The 16719-nt window shown below is 42.0% G+C and overlaps 1 protein-coding gene and 1 long non-coding RNA gene across 2 annotated transcripts in view; one reads left to right on the forward strand and one right to left on the reverse strand.

The window, feature by feature from the left end:
• LOC149978935 (uncharacterized) lies at nt 1-4036 on the reverse strand. The gene is made up of 10 exons (XR_016486014.1): nt 3978-4036; nt 3800-3908; nt 3146-3233; nt 2974-3037; nt 2776-2874; nt 1122-1335; nt 890-1008; nt 388-550; nt 213-293; nt 1-123 (listed from the first exon to the last, which is right to left on the reverse strand). It is a non-coding gene; the product is annotated as an uncharacterized LOC149978935 (long non-coding RNA).
• Nucleotides 4037-8426: 4390 nt separating this feature from the next.
• Nucleotides 8427-16719, forward strand: part of LOC110486607 (growth arrest-specific protein 7) — a 40689-nt gene continuing 32396 nt past the window's right edge. Inside the window, exons 1-2 of the mRNA XM_090196840.1 lie at nt 8427-8526; nt 15644-15764. Coding sequence (XP_090052966.1) covers nt 8524-8526; nt 15644-15764 — 124 coding nt within the window. The 5' untranslated portion in view covers nt 8427-8523. The remainder of the gene's footprint in view (nt 8527-15643; nt 15765-16719) is intronic.

A 16719-nucleotide genomic window follows, 5' to 3' on the forward strand; every position in this document is an offset into this window, starting at 1 on the left:
CTTCTGGCCATCATCTTCTGGTACATATCCTCGACACAGTGCCTGAGTGGATGTCACAACATGGGCTAGGCGCTCATCTCTCATCCCCTACAGAGCACCCAGGAGACCAGCTTTAAAAAACACCTGAAAAAGAGGAGTTTGGTTTACTATCAATATAGGGTTTGTGCATTACTATTACAGTGTGAATGTTGTATGCAATGTGAAAAGTGCACCTTGAAAAGTGCACCTTCTTGAAAGAAGGGTCTGTTGACTTAGGGAACATCCTCTTCAAGGATGGAGAAGATGCCCATTGGCTGGTGGACAAGAGATGATTAATTACTGAGAATAACTAGTCAAATGCAGGGCGTTCAACATGATTAAATCATTGCATATGGTTTTTGACAATACCTTCTCACTAAGCTCAATACAGGCAGCCAAGTCCATACTAAAGTCAATGAACTCCCAGTCTATTCCTTCCTCCTTGTATTCCTCTTGTTCCAACACAAACATGTGGTGATTGTTGCAGTTTCTCATGAGTGAAGTTGATGCAGAGCTGTTCCAGTGTGTTGTACTGAGGGAATATGAAAGTATCATGCAAATGAATGCCTGAGGATCAATGTATGCTTGTTTCATTTCACAAAACATTAGTCATGAAAGATATCAATATGTTGGAACCATACTTCAAAAATCTCAAATCCAGCAATATCCAGAACACCAATGAAATGTTGTCTGGACTGCTTTGTATCCAGTTGTTGGTTGATCCTTAAGACCATCCAACAGAACATCTTCTCATAGACTGATTTGGCAGGGGCTCCAATGGAGTTATACACTTATAATGTATAGAACATATCCTCTAAGTTGACCATTGCTTAGTCTAAAGACATGTATCGTCCATGTCTTATTGCCTTACTTGCTGAACGCTTTGTCCTTTAGTGGCATACTCATTCCCAACCTTTACTCTGGGATAACAGAGATTTTTGAGCAGGTCAGCAGAGTTCAAGCCCATCAGGTATGCTGCTTTATCAGCTTCTGTATAGAGAACACAACAATACTTTACAAACAGAGCAGACAACTGTCAATTTATCACATTACAACTTTTGTTTTGTTAATACCTGTTCTCTATGACAAAGATTGATGACTACCTGATTACTTGTATTTGATTCAGTTATGATATACACAATCATGTGATGAAGGGTTTTTAGAGTGTTCCCCCTCAGCCTCGGTGCCATCAGGTTCTGCCTGTTCCTCACGCTGCTTCTGCTTGAACTTCATGTTCCCATGATGCATTATGGCTCCAGTCAGCTTGTAGAGGCCCACTTTTTCATCAGCAATAAAACCCAGGATATCAATAGCTTCCTGTGCCATATAAGAGGGACATCAAATGAAAGCTATCTGAAAAGAAACCATGCGTGTTTGATCCCCTTAACTCAACTCACATCAGTAGCTATCAATTCATCTGCATCGTCTATGCTTTTCACAGTGATTTCTCCTTGACTTATAAAGGCAAAGTCATAGGAGTTGGGGGTGATGAGAAGCATATCTGAAAGGGGGAAATTCAATTAGACTGGGGTCCCCAATTTATTAATTTTTTAAAGTCAATTTTTCCCAATGTTTGTATGAATATCGCTAGCAGCAACAGAATAGACAAGTTTAGAATGACATACAGTAGAAAAGAGGACAATATCTTCGTTCTAACTTTATTTCTCAACTCCTAATATTGAGCAAATTACACTCACCCGGAGCCAGTTACACTAACTGGAGTTTTCTGACATACTTAGACTTTGAAAAGCACCCACAAACAGGACACTGTACCAGTGCATTTTATCTCAATATCAAATCATTTCTGTGTAATTAAGTACCTTACCGTTATTTGTTTTCAATTAAAATGGTCAAAAAGAAACAAAAGTAGCTTCTTAGCAAAGAGCAATTTCTCAAGCAAGAATTTGGCTAGGACTGTCTGGGAGAGGTCTGATTGGGGAGGGGAAAATGGAACATTTGCTGTTATTGGCAGAGAGGTTTGGAACTCTTTCTTATTGGTTTATTAATGAATAAATGATGTCACCATGGAGTGATGTCGCCATTGTTACAACTTCTAACAATGGTGAGTGGAGGAGTCAAGCCAGAGAGCAGGTAATTCAGTACGTGGATATTTTATTCCATAGACTGTGGAGCCACGACATGCAAAACACCAGGGCGCATGAAACAACCCGTCCCAAAATACAACGGACTAAAACTGTCCGAAAAATACTAACAACACTCATACACTAGATAACAGAAAACAAGCCCACACAATTACCCAGCGGCCTAGTGCCCTTAAATAGCCTACAAACAAACACTAACTCAAAACAGGTGTACCCAATTAAACCCAATAAACAGAAACAAACGGAAAGGGAATCGATGGCAGCTAATAGGCCGGCGACGACGACCGCCGAGTGCCGCCCGAACAGGAAGAGGCACCATCTTCGGCGAGATTCGTGACAGCCATAGAAGGCCAAAACTCCATACCACCAAAACAGGCTGACATTTTTACACTAAAAGAACATTATCATAAGTTTCACAATTTCACAGTATTATTCAAACCTTGTAGTGTGGAAATATACATACTGTATATAAAAGATGCTCTTAGCGAAAATGTGTTTGGAGTTATGATTCACCTGATGACAAGACATGTTAACGTATGATGGGGGTTCCGTATGATGGGAGTCCCATATTATTTGCTAGTTTGTGTGTGTGTGGGTGTTTGTGTGAGAGAAGCTTAGTAAGAGAGATACTGCAGTATGTCAAAATTCTACATACCAATAAGCTCTGGCTTCTTGTTGCAAGTTAGCTGGTAGAATATATGGTAGCTCCTCTCAGCACCCAATTGAAATATCCCTCGAGGTTTTTCCAGCAGATCTTTCAGTAACAAAGCAAAATTCATTCAACATCACTCATACAGTATATGGATAATGTCAGGAAATGCATTTTTAGCAACAAAACAAATGTTGTACTTACAAACTTCAATATCTGCTGAGGCCAGTTTACCCGTTGTACCAAAGTGTATTCTAATGAATTTGCCCTTTTTGAGAAGAAAAAAAAATTCTTACTGTAAGTTTAACGTTGTTCAGCTCTTATTGCTACGCTTCTGCGTAAAAAAACAATTCCGTTGGATTCTGGTTTGACTCACAAAGCGAGAGGAGTTGTCATTCCTCACCGTCTAGGCATTCCCAAAAGCCTCCAGCAGAGGGTTGGCCTGGATGATCCTCCAGGGTTCCCTGCCACAAGAAAGGAAATGTATCTGACATCCATTCCTGTACATCACCAGTCAAAGCCCATTCCTGTACATCACCAGACAAAGCCCATTCCTGTACATCACCAGTCAAAGCCCATTCCTGTACATCACCAGTCAAAGCCCATTCCTGTACATCACCAGACAAAGCCCATTCCTGTACATCACCAGTCAAAGCCCATTCCTGTACATCACCAGTCAAAGCCCGTTCCTGTACATCACCAGTCAAAGCCCATTCCTGTACATCACCAGACAAAGCCCATTTCTGTACATCGCCAGACAAATCCCATTTCTGTACATCACCAGTCAAAGCCCATTCCTGTACATCACCAGTCAAAGCCCATTTCTGTACATCACCAGACAAAGCCCATTTCTGTACAGCACCAGTCAAAGCCCATTCCTGTACATCACCAGACAAAGCCCATTTCTGTACATCGCCAGACAAATCCCATTTCTGTACATCGCCAGACAAATCCCATTTCTGTACATCACCAGACAAATCCCATTTTTGCACAGCACCGGTCAAAGCCACTACAAAAGGTATAAACTTACCTTCATCTTGCTGACTGGTTCTTTTTTCTGGTCCGCAGACACTGCGATTGTCGCAAAGTACTGGATGACACGTTTGGTGTTTACAGTCTTGCCTTCACCGGATTCTCCACTGTTGAAGAAAAATATCTGATTTTTGTGTAATTCAAATATACTTAACTGAAAAACACATGATACTCACGTGATTAGGATAGACTGATGTTCCCGATCTAAAGAAAAATAAGCACAATGAGTTGGATGTTCAAAATCACAATATGTAATGAAAAGACATTTAAAGCAGTGGGTGACATACCTGTTAGCATGAGCTGATAGGCATTATCAGAGAGGGCGAAAATGTGAGGTGGAACCTCTATCCTCTTCTTCCCTCTGTAGGCGCTCACCACCTCTGGGTTACAGACCGGGAGCCACTTATAAGCGTTCACAGAGTCACACAGAACAGACCAGAGTAGGTCTGTCAATACAAAAGAAACATATATGCCCTTGTTAGATACTTTTAACAATGAGATTATCCATTTTAAAAGAATGTGTATCAGTGTAAAAGACCTTCATAGATCATCCATGCTGCTTAACGCTCTTTGAGGTTATACGTGCTGTATAACTCTGTGCTAGAGGGCTAGAGGGCTCATTGAGGTGGGTCATCCTAACCATGTCCTCCATTTTATCGAACCCGGGCGGGTTCATTGGAGAGACTTGGTCCTCCTTGACTGTTACAGTCTGGGAAAATAGAAACAAAATACAGCAGGGTTCTGAAAGCTGCTGAAGGCAAGCCTCCAATCTGGCACATTGAATGGAAATGAGCCCATGTTGCCACTGACTGCTACAACATTGGTTCCACCGTGGACCTACTCTGTCATCCAGGGTCTGGACGGTGACTTTGTCTCCGTCTTTGTTCTGGACGAACCCCTTCACATAGAGCTCTTTGTCATCACTGACGGAACAGGCTGTTTTGGCATCAAAGGGCGTAGACTGAGCCTCAATCCTCTCCTTCTCTGACTTCCTCAGGTACTGGGAAGCTGGCCCGAAGATAGACATTTCTCCATCCCTGCTCATTTTGTCCTCTAAGAATACAGTATAACATAACACATTTAACCTCAGGCTTTTTCCCCCTTGAAAGTCAAAGATTAAATTGGCATTTGTCATTCCACCTACCTACTTCTTGCAGCTTACTGCAATCACTGAATCCCTTGACATCAAAAAAGCTGTGCGCTTGAACGGTACAGAAGCCTGTCTGAGAATGCAACCACATAACATGGAAATCTGCTTTTTAACATGAAGTTATAAGAATTCAGCTATTCTTGTCAAGCAGGGGGAGACTTACCTTGTTGCTGATGCTAAGGGGGTGAGCATAGCCTGCTGCAGAAGCCTCTTTTATACTGGGCCATTGTCCTTGGTGAGAATCCTCCTTCCTTTCCATGGGCATGCATTGTTTGACCTGCATGAACCTGTTGTCCATGGATAACTCCATTAAGCACAAGGCACTCTATGGTTATATTTAGGCCAACCACTCTCACACTATAATATGTCACATTTCCATTCAATAAAGAACCTGACATCAATGCATTATTAACCACAACCAAAAGAGATTGCAACGAACTGTGACTGTTTAGCTGTGAAGTTTCTCTCTCTATACATACATATAATAATATACTGTATAGAGCCACGGATAGTAATGACAATATTACATGATACTCCCAATAATTCACGGATGACAAACTAGCTGAAATACTGTAACTTACATATAAAGATGATATAGTAACAATGCAAGCCAAAAGACAAGGGGGGAAAACATTTTTGCCAGTAATATCTGTCAAAGCATTCATCTGCTGTTGTTGAGAAGAGCATTTGAAAATGACCCCAAAGTATGAGTCGTGCTTAGTAGGCACTTTGGACACACTCGCTATTCATAAATCCAGGTTGTTGCATTAATCAAGATCCAATTCCATAGACTCGGCTACATTTAAAATAAAGTAGGGGTACTCTACTAAATATTCCATATCAGACTTAACATTGGCCAAAGACAACTTTACGTACCATAGTTACAATATGAGCAAACTATATAAATCATGGGCTAATAGATTTGTCCCTTTTTCCTCTACCCCGGGGAATGTGATATAACAGAGACATCTGACAACCAGCAGCTTGTTTAATGACTGTCTTAGTGCGGTTGCTATTTCAGTGATTGTAGAAAAGTAACATGATTTCTCAGACACGTTCAAGCAGATTTGTAGAGGATTGTTTCCCTTCTTTTTAAAGGATAATTCAGGTTAATTGGGATGGAAATACTGGAGTACAAAGCCCGGACTTGGATACAGCTGTTTTAACAATAAGTACATGGCCACAGTCCAAACAGCAGTTACAGTATGAACCCTGTTCTTCTCCTGTTCTTCTCCTGTTCATCAGAATGGCAGAATTAACCGGCATAACTTATATGTCCACTCTACTGACCATAATATTCACAAAGAAGTAAAGTTAATCATTTTCATGTGACCTTTTGTTCATTGTTAAGGGGATACTTTGGGATTTTGGCCCTTTATCTACTTCCCCGGAGTCAAATGGATTTGTGGATGCCATAATCAACATCCATGGCGCCTGGGGAACAGTGGGTTAACTGTTTTGCTCAGAACAACAGATTTTTACCTTGTCGGCTCAAAGCAACCTTTTGGTTACTGGCCCTTCATTCAAACTTAATTCAAACTGCACGCAGAGACATAAATATGGTATCCACAAGTTCATCTCACTCTGGGGAAGTCCCGACGTATCCCTTCAAGACAAGGCTTCATCAGAACGTTATTATACCATGTGACTGTAGAGTGCAATGTCACAGCAAGGTGAGCGATAGGACAGTGTACTCACATAGTGACATCCAAGTGTATGCCAACTAGAAATTGATGAAGCAGGATTTGTATTTCACTTTGATTGAACATTTGATATGTCATGGACAGCAGGATAGCCTAGTCTGCAAGGGCTTTGAACTTAATATCCACACACAAGGTGTCCTTACACAATGAATGTATGGGATAACAAATGAATGAATACATACCTAAACTGAGAACGATCAAATAAGACAGTGTAGTTCAAGTTGTTTGACACTGAATATTGTGCTTTGGGGTGACAAACGTAATTCAGTTTGAAGAATTACAGATCATGTACTGAGATGTCAGATACTGTGTTTATTTATGTATCTGTTGCTTGGTGTAACATTTTATGGATTTTAAATGGTCAAATCAAATCTTCTAAAGGCTATTCCTTTTCATTCTGTATGAGTGAAAGCATCACACTGCTTGTTTCTCCGTTATCTTCCACAAGAGGGTGCTTACTTACTGAGCTTAGCGTAGCTACATCAATCACGTTCTGGTGTGAAAAGCTTTTCTAGTACAAGATGTCGATGACAATAAGCAAGCCTTTCAAACCTGTCGTCTTTCATTTCAAAATGTACAGTAATAGGGCCTGCCTGACTAGAAGGCCTCCTCCACACACGAATTCATGCACACACACACACACACACACACACACACGCACACACACACACACACACACACACACACACACACACACACACACACACACACACACACACACACACACACACACACACACACACACGTGATGTACCTATATGTATATACAGTACACTTTACAATAGTGATCAAAGGTACAGTATATGAAGTGTATTTGAAAGTTGAGCAATATGCTCTGCAGTCTGATCAACTCATTAACTCCATTAACTGATCAATCTGATCCACTCATTAACTGATCAGCTACAGATACTCCACAGCTGCTTTTGGTGCATGTTTGTGTTTTATACCCCTCATAACAGACGAGAGAACCAACATTGAATTCTTGCTGCTCCTTCATTGAAGATTGTTTGATAACATGAAACACTCCATTGAAGTCGGTCAATGATGCTCCAGTATGCTCTGGATCGAGTGATTGTGAGAAGGACAAAATAAATAGGCCTTATAAACATATTAGTCCCCCATGGCCTTGATGAGCTCTTAAGGACATGTCAGACATCCTGGCTGTAAACAAACTTGATGTTGAACAGGACGACTCCGCTTGAAAGTTGGGTTTCTAAAGATTGAAAATGTGTCTGCTGTCTTCGCTGGTTCTTATCGCTTTTTCATTTAGATCTCTGTCTAGCCAGCTGCCAGATGATGTAGCCTGGCCGGCTGCATGCCATGTTAGAGATAGTCAGTCACAATCAGTCAGTATCAGAGGGGAGTGTGGCAGCTCGAACACACTTCACACAGGGTCAATTTGATTTATAAGAAATGGAGGGAAGGACCAACACAAAACAGGCCTTGTTGCCTGCGAGTGCCTCACAGCTCTGTCTCACAGTGTTGGCCATTGTGTGGCCTGCCATGGAGCAGGGTCCTGGCTTTATCTGGGAACGGGCTTCCAGACCCTTACATCTGCTAACAAAGACTCATAGAAAACGTCTCATACCACAAGATGGTTCTTCCTGGACCGTTTTATTCTTCATCTTGTAAATAAAGAAAAGAGGCGGAGTAGAAAGATGTTTAGTGTCTGTCCATTCCTTCCATGTCTTAGCTTTGACCCTGGGTGCCGGGTCACTCTGGCCAGTAATGAGAACCCATATGTGTGACAAATGTTTCCTCCTCCTGGTTCTAAAAGAGCCTTGTCCCACTCAATGTTCACTGTGACTAGTTAACAGACACTTCTCTCATTTGGCTGTTTGCTTCCTTACGACGTAGTCTTAGCCCAACATGGTAAGGCTTTGTTTTTAATGCTATTATTATCGGTCTCTGTTATCAGTGACATTTTTGACAGTACTTTATGTGCAGTGTTACATTTTTTGGCAGATTTGGGAGTTGCATCAATGGAGCACTATTGCTTCAGTGGAACAATTGTGGTAGTCAGACAGAATGGGTACAGGAGATTCATTGGCTCTGTTCAAGCCTTTGTGTCGGATGTAGTTGTATTTTATTTCTCATCCTTTTGAGTTTGGTGGATTTTTATTCTGCTTAGACATGGTCTGTCTGTCTCTGTCCAGATATAGCTCTCATATCCCGCTTCTTCTGTAGCACAATGAGTGCCGTGTGGGAAGGGGGGGGGGGGGGGCAAAACACTTTGATCTTCACTGTTGGTTTTAGATGTCCCTCTGTCCCTCAGCCACCCTGCTCTCCTAGCTCAATCACATTCCCTCTTCTTCTGTGTCTTCAGGAAGGCTCTGTTTCCCTTAAAATAAAAAAAAACAGAACCTGTGAAATGAAGTCTGGATTGTTTAGTGTCACGTTCATTAGCCTGTGTAAGAAACAGGGCTCACTGATTTGTCCATGTTTGCCCTCTTTATCATTATCATGTGTGGAGTTACGGTATGTTGTTTTACAAGACTTTTCTCATAATTACTGAAACTTACAGTACAGTTAGTACTGTACATGCCCTGGAGCCACAGAGAAAATCATGTAAAAACAAATGACATTTAGTCTACTATTTTATGAGTGTTTCAGATTAAGAGTCACTTACCTTACTGAACTTGGATGCAACATTTTGTTGCAATATATTATTTAACACCTACACAAATGTGGGTGACTGACAACAAGCACCACAGTAACTTCATTTGAATTGATTCGATTGGACAGAATGGAAGATATTATGTGCGTAGCAGAGCCTGAGGTAGCAGGTTGCATAAATGCAGATGCAGTGTTTTTGAAATCACCTCAGTATGTAGACATTCTAAACAAAGGGTCATACAATGACAATAAACTCGATTGACTGATGACTCAAAGCTAGCACAAGTACCACATTTGCAGTGGAATTTCATCTCTTCCTCCCACTCTCGTTCTCTGGAACATTTCACAATTACCTTTTGCTAAGCCCCGCCTCCCTTGGTTACTCTTGCAACCTCGGACAACATTTTCCCGAGAAGCCCAATTCCCCATTCAACCACTGGCGAAATCCTCTCAAAATGATCTCAAACTGTTTATAATATATAATACAATTAAACCATACCTCAATGGGTTAAACACAGACTACGCCTTACACAGACTACGTCTCACTAACTCTTGGTTATGTTGTGGTGGACTGTCTTTAATTATCTGTCTGTCTAATTATCTATCTGTCTTCAATTGCATCAAAGGAACCTGGTAATGTTTGTAGTGTAGCTAGCGGAACTCCTCGACAACATCCGCTGAAATGGCAGAGTGCGAAATTCAGAAATATTTTTTTGAGATATTTAACTTTCATACATTCACAAGTGCAATAAACCAAATTAAAGCTTAACTTCTTGTTAATCTAGCCATCGTGTCCAATTTCAAAAAGGCTTTACAGCGAAAGCACACCATACGATTATGTTAGGTCAGCGCGTAGTCACAAAAACATACAGCCAAAGAGAGGAGTCACAAAAAGCAGAAATAGAGATCAAATGAATCACTAACCTTTGATGATCTTCATCAGATGGCACTCATAGGACTTCATGTTACACAATACATGTATGTTTTGTTCGATAAAGTTCATATTTATATCCAAAAATCTCAGTTTACATTGGCACGTTATGTTCAGTAATGTTGTGCCTCGAATACATCCGGCGAATTTGCAGAGAGCCACATCAATTTACAGAAATACTCATCATAAACTTTGATAAAAGATACAAGTGTTATGCATAGAACTAAAGATATACTTCTCCTTAATGCAACCGCTGTGTCAGATTTCAAAAAAGCTTTACGGAAAAAGCACACCATGCAATTATCTGAGTACAGCGCTCACAAAAAACAAGCCATACAGATACCCGCTATGTTGTGGAGTCAGTAAAAGTCAGAAATAGCGTTATAAATATTAACTTACCTTTGATGATCTTCATCAGAATGCACTCTCAGGAATCCCAGTTCCACAATAAATGTTTGTTTTGTTTGATAAAGTTCATATTTATGTCCAAATACCTCGGCACTCGGTACGCCACCAAGACATCCTGGAGTGACAGTGAGAGGGCTTTGCCCACCGGGCCACACCACTGAGAGAGAGAGATCGGCCCTAAGTAGGATGGATACAATAGGCAGAGAGATACATTGACATGCAGAGCTGAGTGTAGAGAAAATCAGTCAGCGGTGAGGATTTAACACTAGGCCAGGCTCTTCCTTTAGTACCCCTGTCTCTAACCAGCTTCAGGTGCTGCACTATAATAATCCCCCTATTGCAGGTAGCACAATGTGGGGTTAATGCTCTCATTCATTCCCAGTCATACCAATGAAGCCACAGAAGGGCATGCTAACAGCAAGAGCCCAGACTCTCCTCTGTAGTGGTGGGAGAGGGCCTGTCCCTGTTGCTTTGTTGGTATTCAATGGGAACTGAGGAAACTGGAGGGGAGTATACTCTATAAAGAGCCTCCTCCCAGGGGTTGCAGTGGGAGCACCACCCCAAAGGATTGTGGGATTTGGCAGGAGATATCCAGAGGATTTTGTCCTTTTAAATTCTTTGAAAGCTTGGATGCCGTTCCACTTTATTCAACAGTTTTTTTGCCAGGGGACATGTGAAATCGCTACAGCTCAGGGACGTGAGATAAATCACATATGATACAAATCTCAAGATAAGAATCTGTCATTTACATCTCTCTGGGAGGATTAATTAGTTAACGATTCATGTCTCCGGGCAAAAAGTACCAGTTCACTGCTATTCCATGGTTCAGAGGATGGTATGCTGCCTAAGATGCATTAGGTCAGGGTTAGTAGTGGCCATTATACTTGTATAAAGTCTGATTTATGTTAAGCTAATGGACATTGTACTCCTTGGTGATACAGTATGTTCATGATTTGTCTGACATAGTGAAAATCACATACAGTATGTCCTTATTGGGAGCTTGAGGAAGGATAATGCTTTTTATGAGCTCATGATAAATGACTGAGGACAGTTTCCTGCAGCACAGCATGGCTCGTCAATGAAGACGAGGTGCTTTGTATTGTACTCACTGCAAACTGCTCACTGCAAGCCCAGTGCTTTATATCAGAAAGAGAGACAGAAAGGAATCCCTTTTATCTTGTACATCAAACGAGTGTAGATATCAGCAGGATCTCTCTGCTTTATCATTCATTTAATATCCTTCCCTCCTCTCTTTCCTTTCCCCCTCTCCTCCCCCTCTGTCCCCACACTCCGCAGTGGATCTGGGGTAGGGTCGTGACTAGCAGCCAGTCACCATGTTAGAAGTGGTACAGGCAGAGTTCAGCAGGCCCTCTGTCAGATACAGCAGACAGCTTTGACTGGGCAACACACTGTTGTTAATGACAATGAATCGTCAGTCAGGCCATCCCTGTAGATTAAAGAGGACTTTTGACTTATGAAGTACACTGCAGTAAATTCTGCAGTCGCAATGTGACCAGGAGCTTTATGGGTGTGTATGAGCCTTCTGGGAACTGCTGATAAGGTCCAAAAAGCTGTGATTGTTATTTATCCAGATAGTGGATCATTGTGAACAACACCCTCCAACCAAGGGAAGGCACTGTGAAAGCCCTGAAGAAAGCACTGTGAGCCGAAAAGAATAGCTTCTAAATAATAACAGCACATCGGAACGGATGTTGTTTGCTTATGTGAGAATGCTATTCATTGACTACATCTCAGCGTTCAACACCATAGTACCCTCAAAGCTCATCACTAAGCTAAGGAACCTGGGACTTAAACACCTCCCTCTGCAACTGGATCCTGGACTTCCTGACGGGCCGCCCCCAGGTGGTGAGGGTAGGTAACAACACATCTGCCACGCTGATCCTCAACACTGGAGCTCCACAGGGGTGCGTGCTCAGTCCACTCCTGTACTCCCTGTTAACCCATGACTGCATGGCCAGGCACGACTCCAACACCATCATTAAGTTTGCAGATGACACAACAGTGGTAGGCCTGATCACAGACAACGACGAGACAGCCTACAGGGAGGAGATCAGATACCTGGCCGTGTGGTGCCAGAATAACAACCTATCCCACAACTTAGCCAAGACTAAGGAGATGATTGTGGACTACAGGAAAAGGAGGACCGAGCACGCCCCCATTCTCATCGACGGGGCTGTAGTGGAGCAGGTTGAGAGCTTCAAGTTCCTCGGTGTCCACATCAACAGCAAACTAGAATGGTCCAAACACACCAAGACAGTCGTGAAGAGGGCACGACAAAGCCTATTCCCCCTCAGGAAACTAAAAAGATTTGTCATGGGTCCTGAGATCCTCAAAAGGTTCTACAGCTGCAACATCGAGAGCATCCTGACTGGTTGGATCACAACCTGGTACGGCAATTGCTGACCGCAAGGCACTACAGAGGGTAGTGCGAACGGCCCAGTACATTCACTGGGGCTAAGCTGCCTGCCATCCAGGACCTCTACACCAAGCGGTGTCAGAGGAAGGCCCTAAAAATTGTCAAAGACCCCAACCACCCCAGTCATAGACTGTTCTCTCTACTATCGCATGGCAAGCGGTACCGGAGTGCCAAGTCTGGGACCAAAAGGCTTCTCAACAGTTTTTACCGCCAAGCCATAAGACTCCTGAACAGGTAATCAAAAGGCTACCCAGACTATTTGCATTGTGTGCCCCCCCACCCCCCCAAACCCTCTTTTTACGCTGCTGCTCCTCTCTGTTTATCATACATGCATAGTCACTTTAACTATACATTCATGTACATACTACCTCAATTGGGCCGACCAACCAGTGCTCCCGCACATTGGCTAACCGGGCTTTCTGCATTGTGTCCCGCCACCCACCACCCGCCAACCCTTCTTTTACGCTACTGCTACTCTCTACGTTCATCATATATGCATAGTCACTTTAACCATATCTACATGTACATACTACCTCAATCAGCCAGACTAACCGGTGTCTGTATGTAGACTCGCTACTGTATATAGCCTGTCTTATTACTGTTGTTTTATTTCTTTACTTACCTATTGTTCACCTAACACCTTTCTATTGGTTAGAGCCTGTAAGTAAGCATTTCACTGTAAGGTCTACACCTATTTTATTCGGCGCACATGACAAATAAACTTTGATTTGGTTTGATTTCAAGGGAACATGTACAGTGGTGGACAAATATATTGGAACCCTTGAACTTCTGAAATAAGTTAAATTGGAATCATTTTTTTATTGGATTGTCAACATTGCAGAACCAATTTTTCTGGGGAAACAAGTTTACAATGTTATTTAAGAAAATGTCAACAAATGGCATGGACAAAATACATGGCACCCAGGGGTAATACTTGGTTAAACAGCCTTTGGCGAACATGGCTGCAAAAAAACACTTATTGTAATGATCAATGGGGTTGCTGCACATGGCAATACGGCCCATTTTTCAGCTGCAAATTTTTCAATGTTTGAGTGATGCCTTTCACCAACTGTTGTTTTCTGATCTCACTATAGGTTTATGATGGGATTCAGATCTGGACTCATTGCTGGCCACTGCAGGAGTCCAGTATTTATTATTGAACCATTCCTGGGTGCTTTCTCATTTGTGTTTGGGTTGTTGTTCTGCTGGAAGACCCACAACCTTCAACAGAGATCAGTGGTGGAAAAAGTACCCAATTGTCATACTGGAGTAAAAGTGAAGATACCTTAATAAAAAAAAAGTCAAAGTGAAAGTCACCCAGTAAAATACTACTTGAGTAAAAGTCTAAAAGTATTTGGTTTTAAATATACTTAAGTATCAAAAGTAAAAGTATGAATCATTTAAAACTCCTTATATTAAACAAACCATACGACACAATTTTCTTGTTTTTGTTATTTACGGATAGCAAGGGTCACACTTCAACACTCAGACATCCTTTACAAACAAAGCATTTGTGTTCACTGAGTCCGCCAGATCAGAGGCAGTAGAGATGACCAAGGGATGTTCTCTTGATGAGTGTGTGAATTGGACCGTTTTCTGTCCTGCTCAGCATTCAAAATATCATGAGTACTTTGTCAGGGAAAATGTATGGAGTAAAAAGTACATCATCTTCTTTAGGAATGTAGTGAAGTAAAAGTAAAAGTTGTCAAAAATATAAATAGTAAAGTAAAGTACAGATACCCTAAAAAACGACTTAGTACTTTAAAATATTTTTACTTAAGTACTTTACACCACTGACAGAGACACAGTTTTAGGACACTGGGTTGAACATTGCACTCCAGAACACCTTGATAATCTGCTGATTTCATGATGTCTTGCACACGTTCAAGGCCCCCAGTACCAGAGGCAGCAAGGCAAATCCACAGCATTTTCAAACCTGCCCATGTTTAATTGTAGGGAGTGTGTTCTTTTCTTTGTTTGCTTCCTTTGCTCATCGATAAACATAAGGCGGATGGATCTGTGTTGTCAAAGAGCTCTAATTTTGTTCCATTAGGCTTGTTTAGGTGGAGGTTTGCAAAGTGCAATGGGGCATTATTTTGTCTCTTTCAGCAGTGGGGTCTTCTCAGTTTACCAACAACCACATGAAGGGTTCCAAGAAAAGAGCACCCTTCCTACAATCAAACAAGCTTTCCCATTCCTTGCCACAGTTCAATATTTCCTGAATGAATCATTATATTAATTATGACATTGTTCCTAATTAAAACAGATCTTTCCTACACAGCTGTGTCTGCGCCTGTGATCAGCCTGCTTTAGAAATGTGGGAGTACGTTGTACTGTAACTGGGAAGAAATGAGCAGACACTGCTAATTGGGAACATTAGAGGCTGATGCAACCCCTCGATATGCAGATACGTAGTATGGAATATTATGTGTATTAATCAAGTGCGCAAATCAGTTACAGTAAAAAAACAGAGCAAAATCAACATTTCTCAATGAATAGTTAATATTTGTACTCACCATTTATATGAGCAAGACTGGGAAACAGTCCCAGCTTATATGAATTATCTGGTGGTGAAACGAGTGGTATGTTTGTGACAGAAGCCAGCGGCCACCAGCCCTGCACCGAGGGATGAGAGTAAGAGTGTCCCTCTTCCCCAAGGCTGGAGATGTTACAAGTCACCCGAGGGATGCAGGTACTACGTCAACACCGGCAGCAAAGGTAAGCCAGGCACACAGCACCACCACAACCCTACTGACATGCTCACTCATGTGAGAGGAGGGTCAATATTATGAGGAGGGTGGAATAAATCTGGCAGATCCTCCACTCCTATTGGCTGTGATTCACCTTCTGCCAGCACCATACATTTCTACAATAACCCTCTGACTATGTATATATAATGTATACATCTGCATTATTACTGTAGCTATATAACCTGCCCGATTATGCTGGAACCAATACATATTTCATCCTTTCACGAGCAAAAACAGTGTGATGCGTCCACACGCATAAAGCTTACTTAATTTTTTTACTGCGTCAGGTTAGCGTTCACAAATGTTAAATCAGAAACCATCAGTTCCATTTGTCAGTTTTTTTTTGGTAACCATAGTTTCCAATTTTGCTGTGAAATGCTGCCGTCTCAGAGAGCTCATTAGCATTCCCCATCATCAACATCTCCCCAGCGCATTCATCTGAAGGAGGGCTTAACATCTCATCCACTTTCATCTGATTAGCCCAAATGTGTGGTGATGGCCGCCACTGCTGCAGGAACCTCAGCAGCTCAACCCATGTGTTCCACAAAGCCGTCCTGTGTAATGACATTTAAACAACCCCTGTTTACTAGACAGAAGAAATACCTGCTTGTTTAATACCAGGGCTAAAGCAACCTTTTATACAGATGCTTATCAAACGCTTTTCATTTGGTGGTCTGCACTACACAGACAGAGCTGTGTGTGTGTGTGTGTGTGTGTGTGTGTGTGTGTGTGTGTGTGTGTGTGTGTGTGTGTGTGTGTGTGTGTGTGTGTGTGTGTGTGTGTGTGTGTGCGCCCCTCAATGGGATAGGAGCCAGAGAAAAATACTGTTTCCCACAGGACAAAGCCAGGCTTCACCCACGGCAGCTCCAACACTCTGGCAGAACACTGCACCTTGGCACACCACACACTTTAGTAGAGATAAA

Source organism: Oncorhynchus mykiss, chromosome 13, assembly GCF_057628025.1.
Source record: "Oncorhynchus mykiss isolate SJ-2025 chromosome 13, ASM5762802v1, whole genome shotgun sequence".
Classification (NCBI taxonomy): Eukaryota; Metazoa; Chordata; class Actinopteri; order Salmoniformes; family Salmonidae; genus Oncorhynchus; species Oncorhynchus mykiss.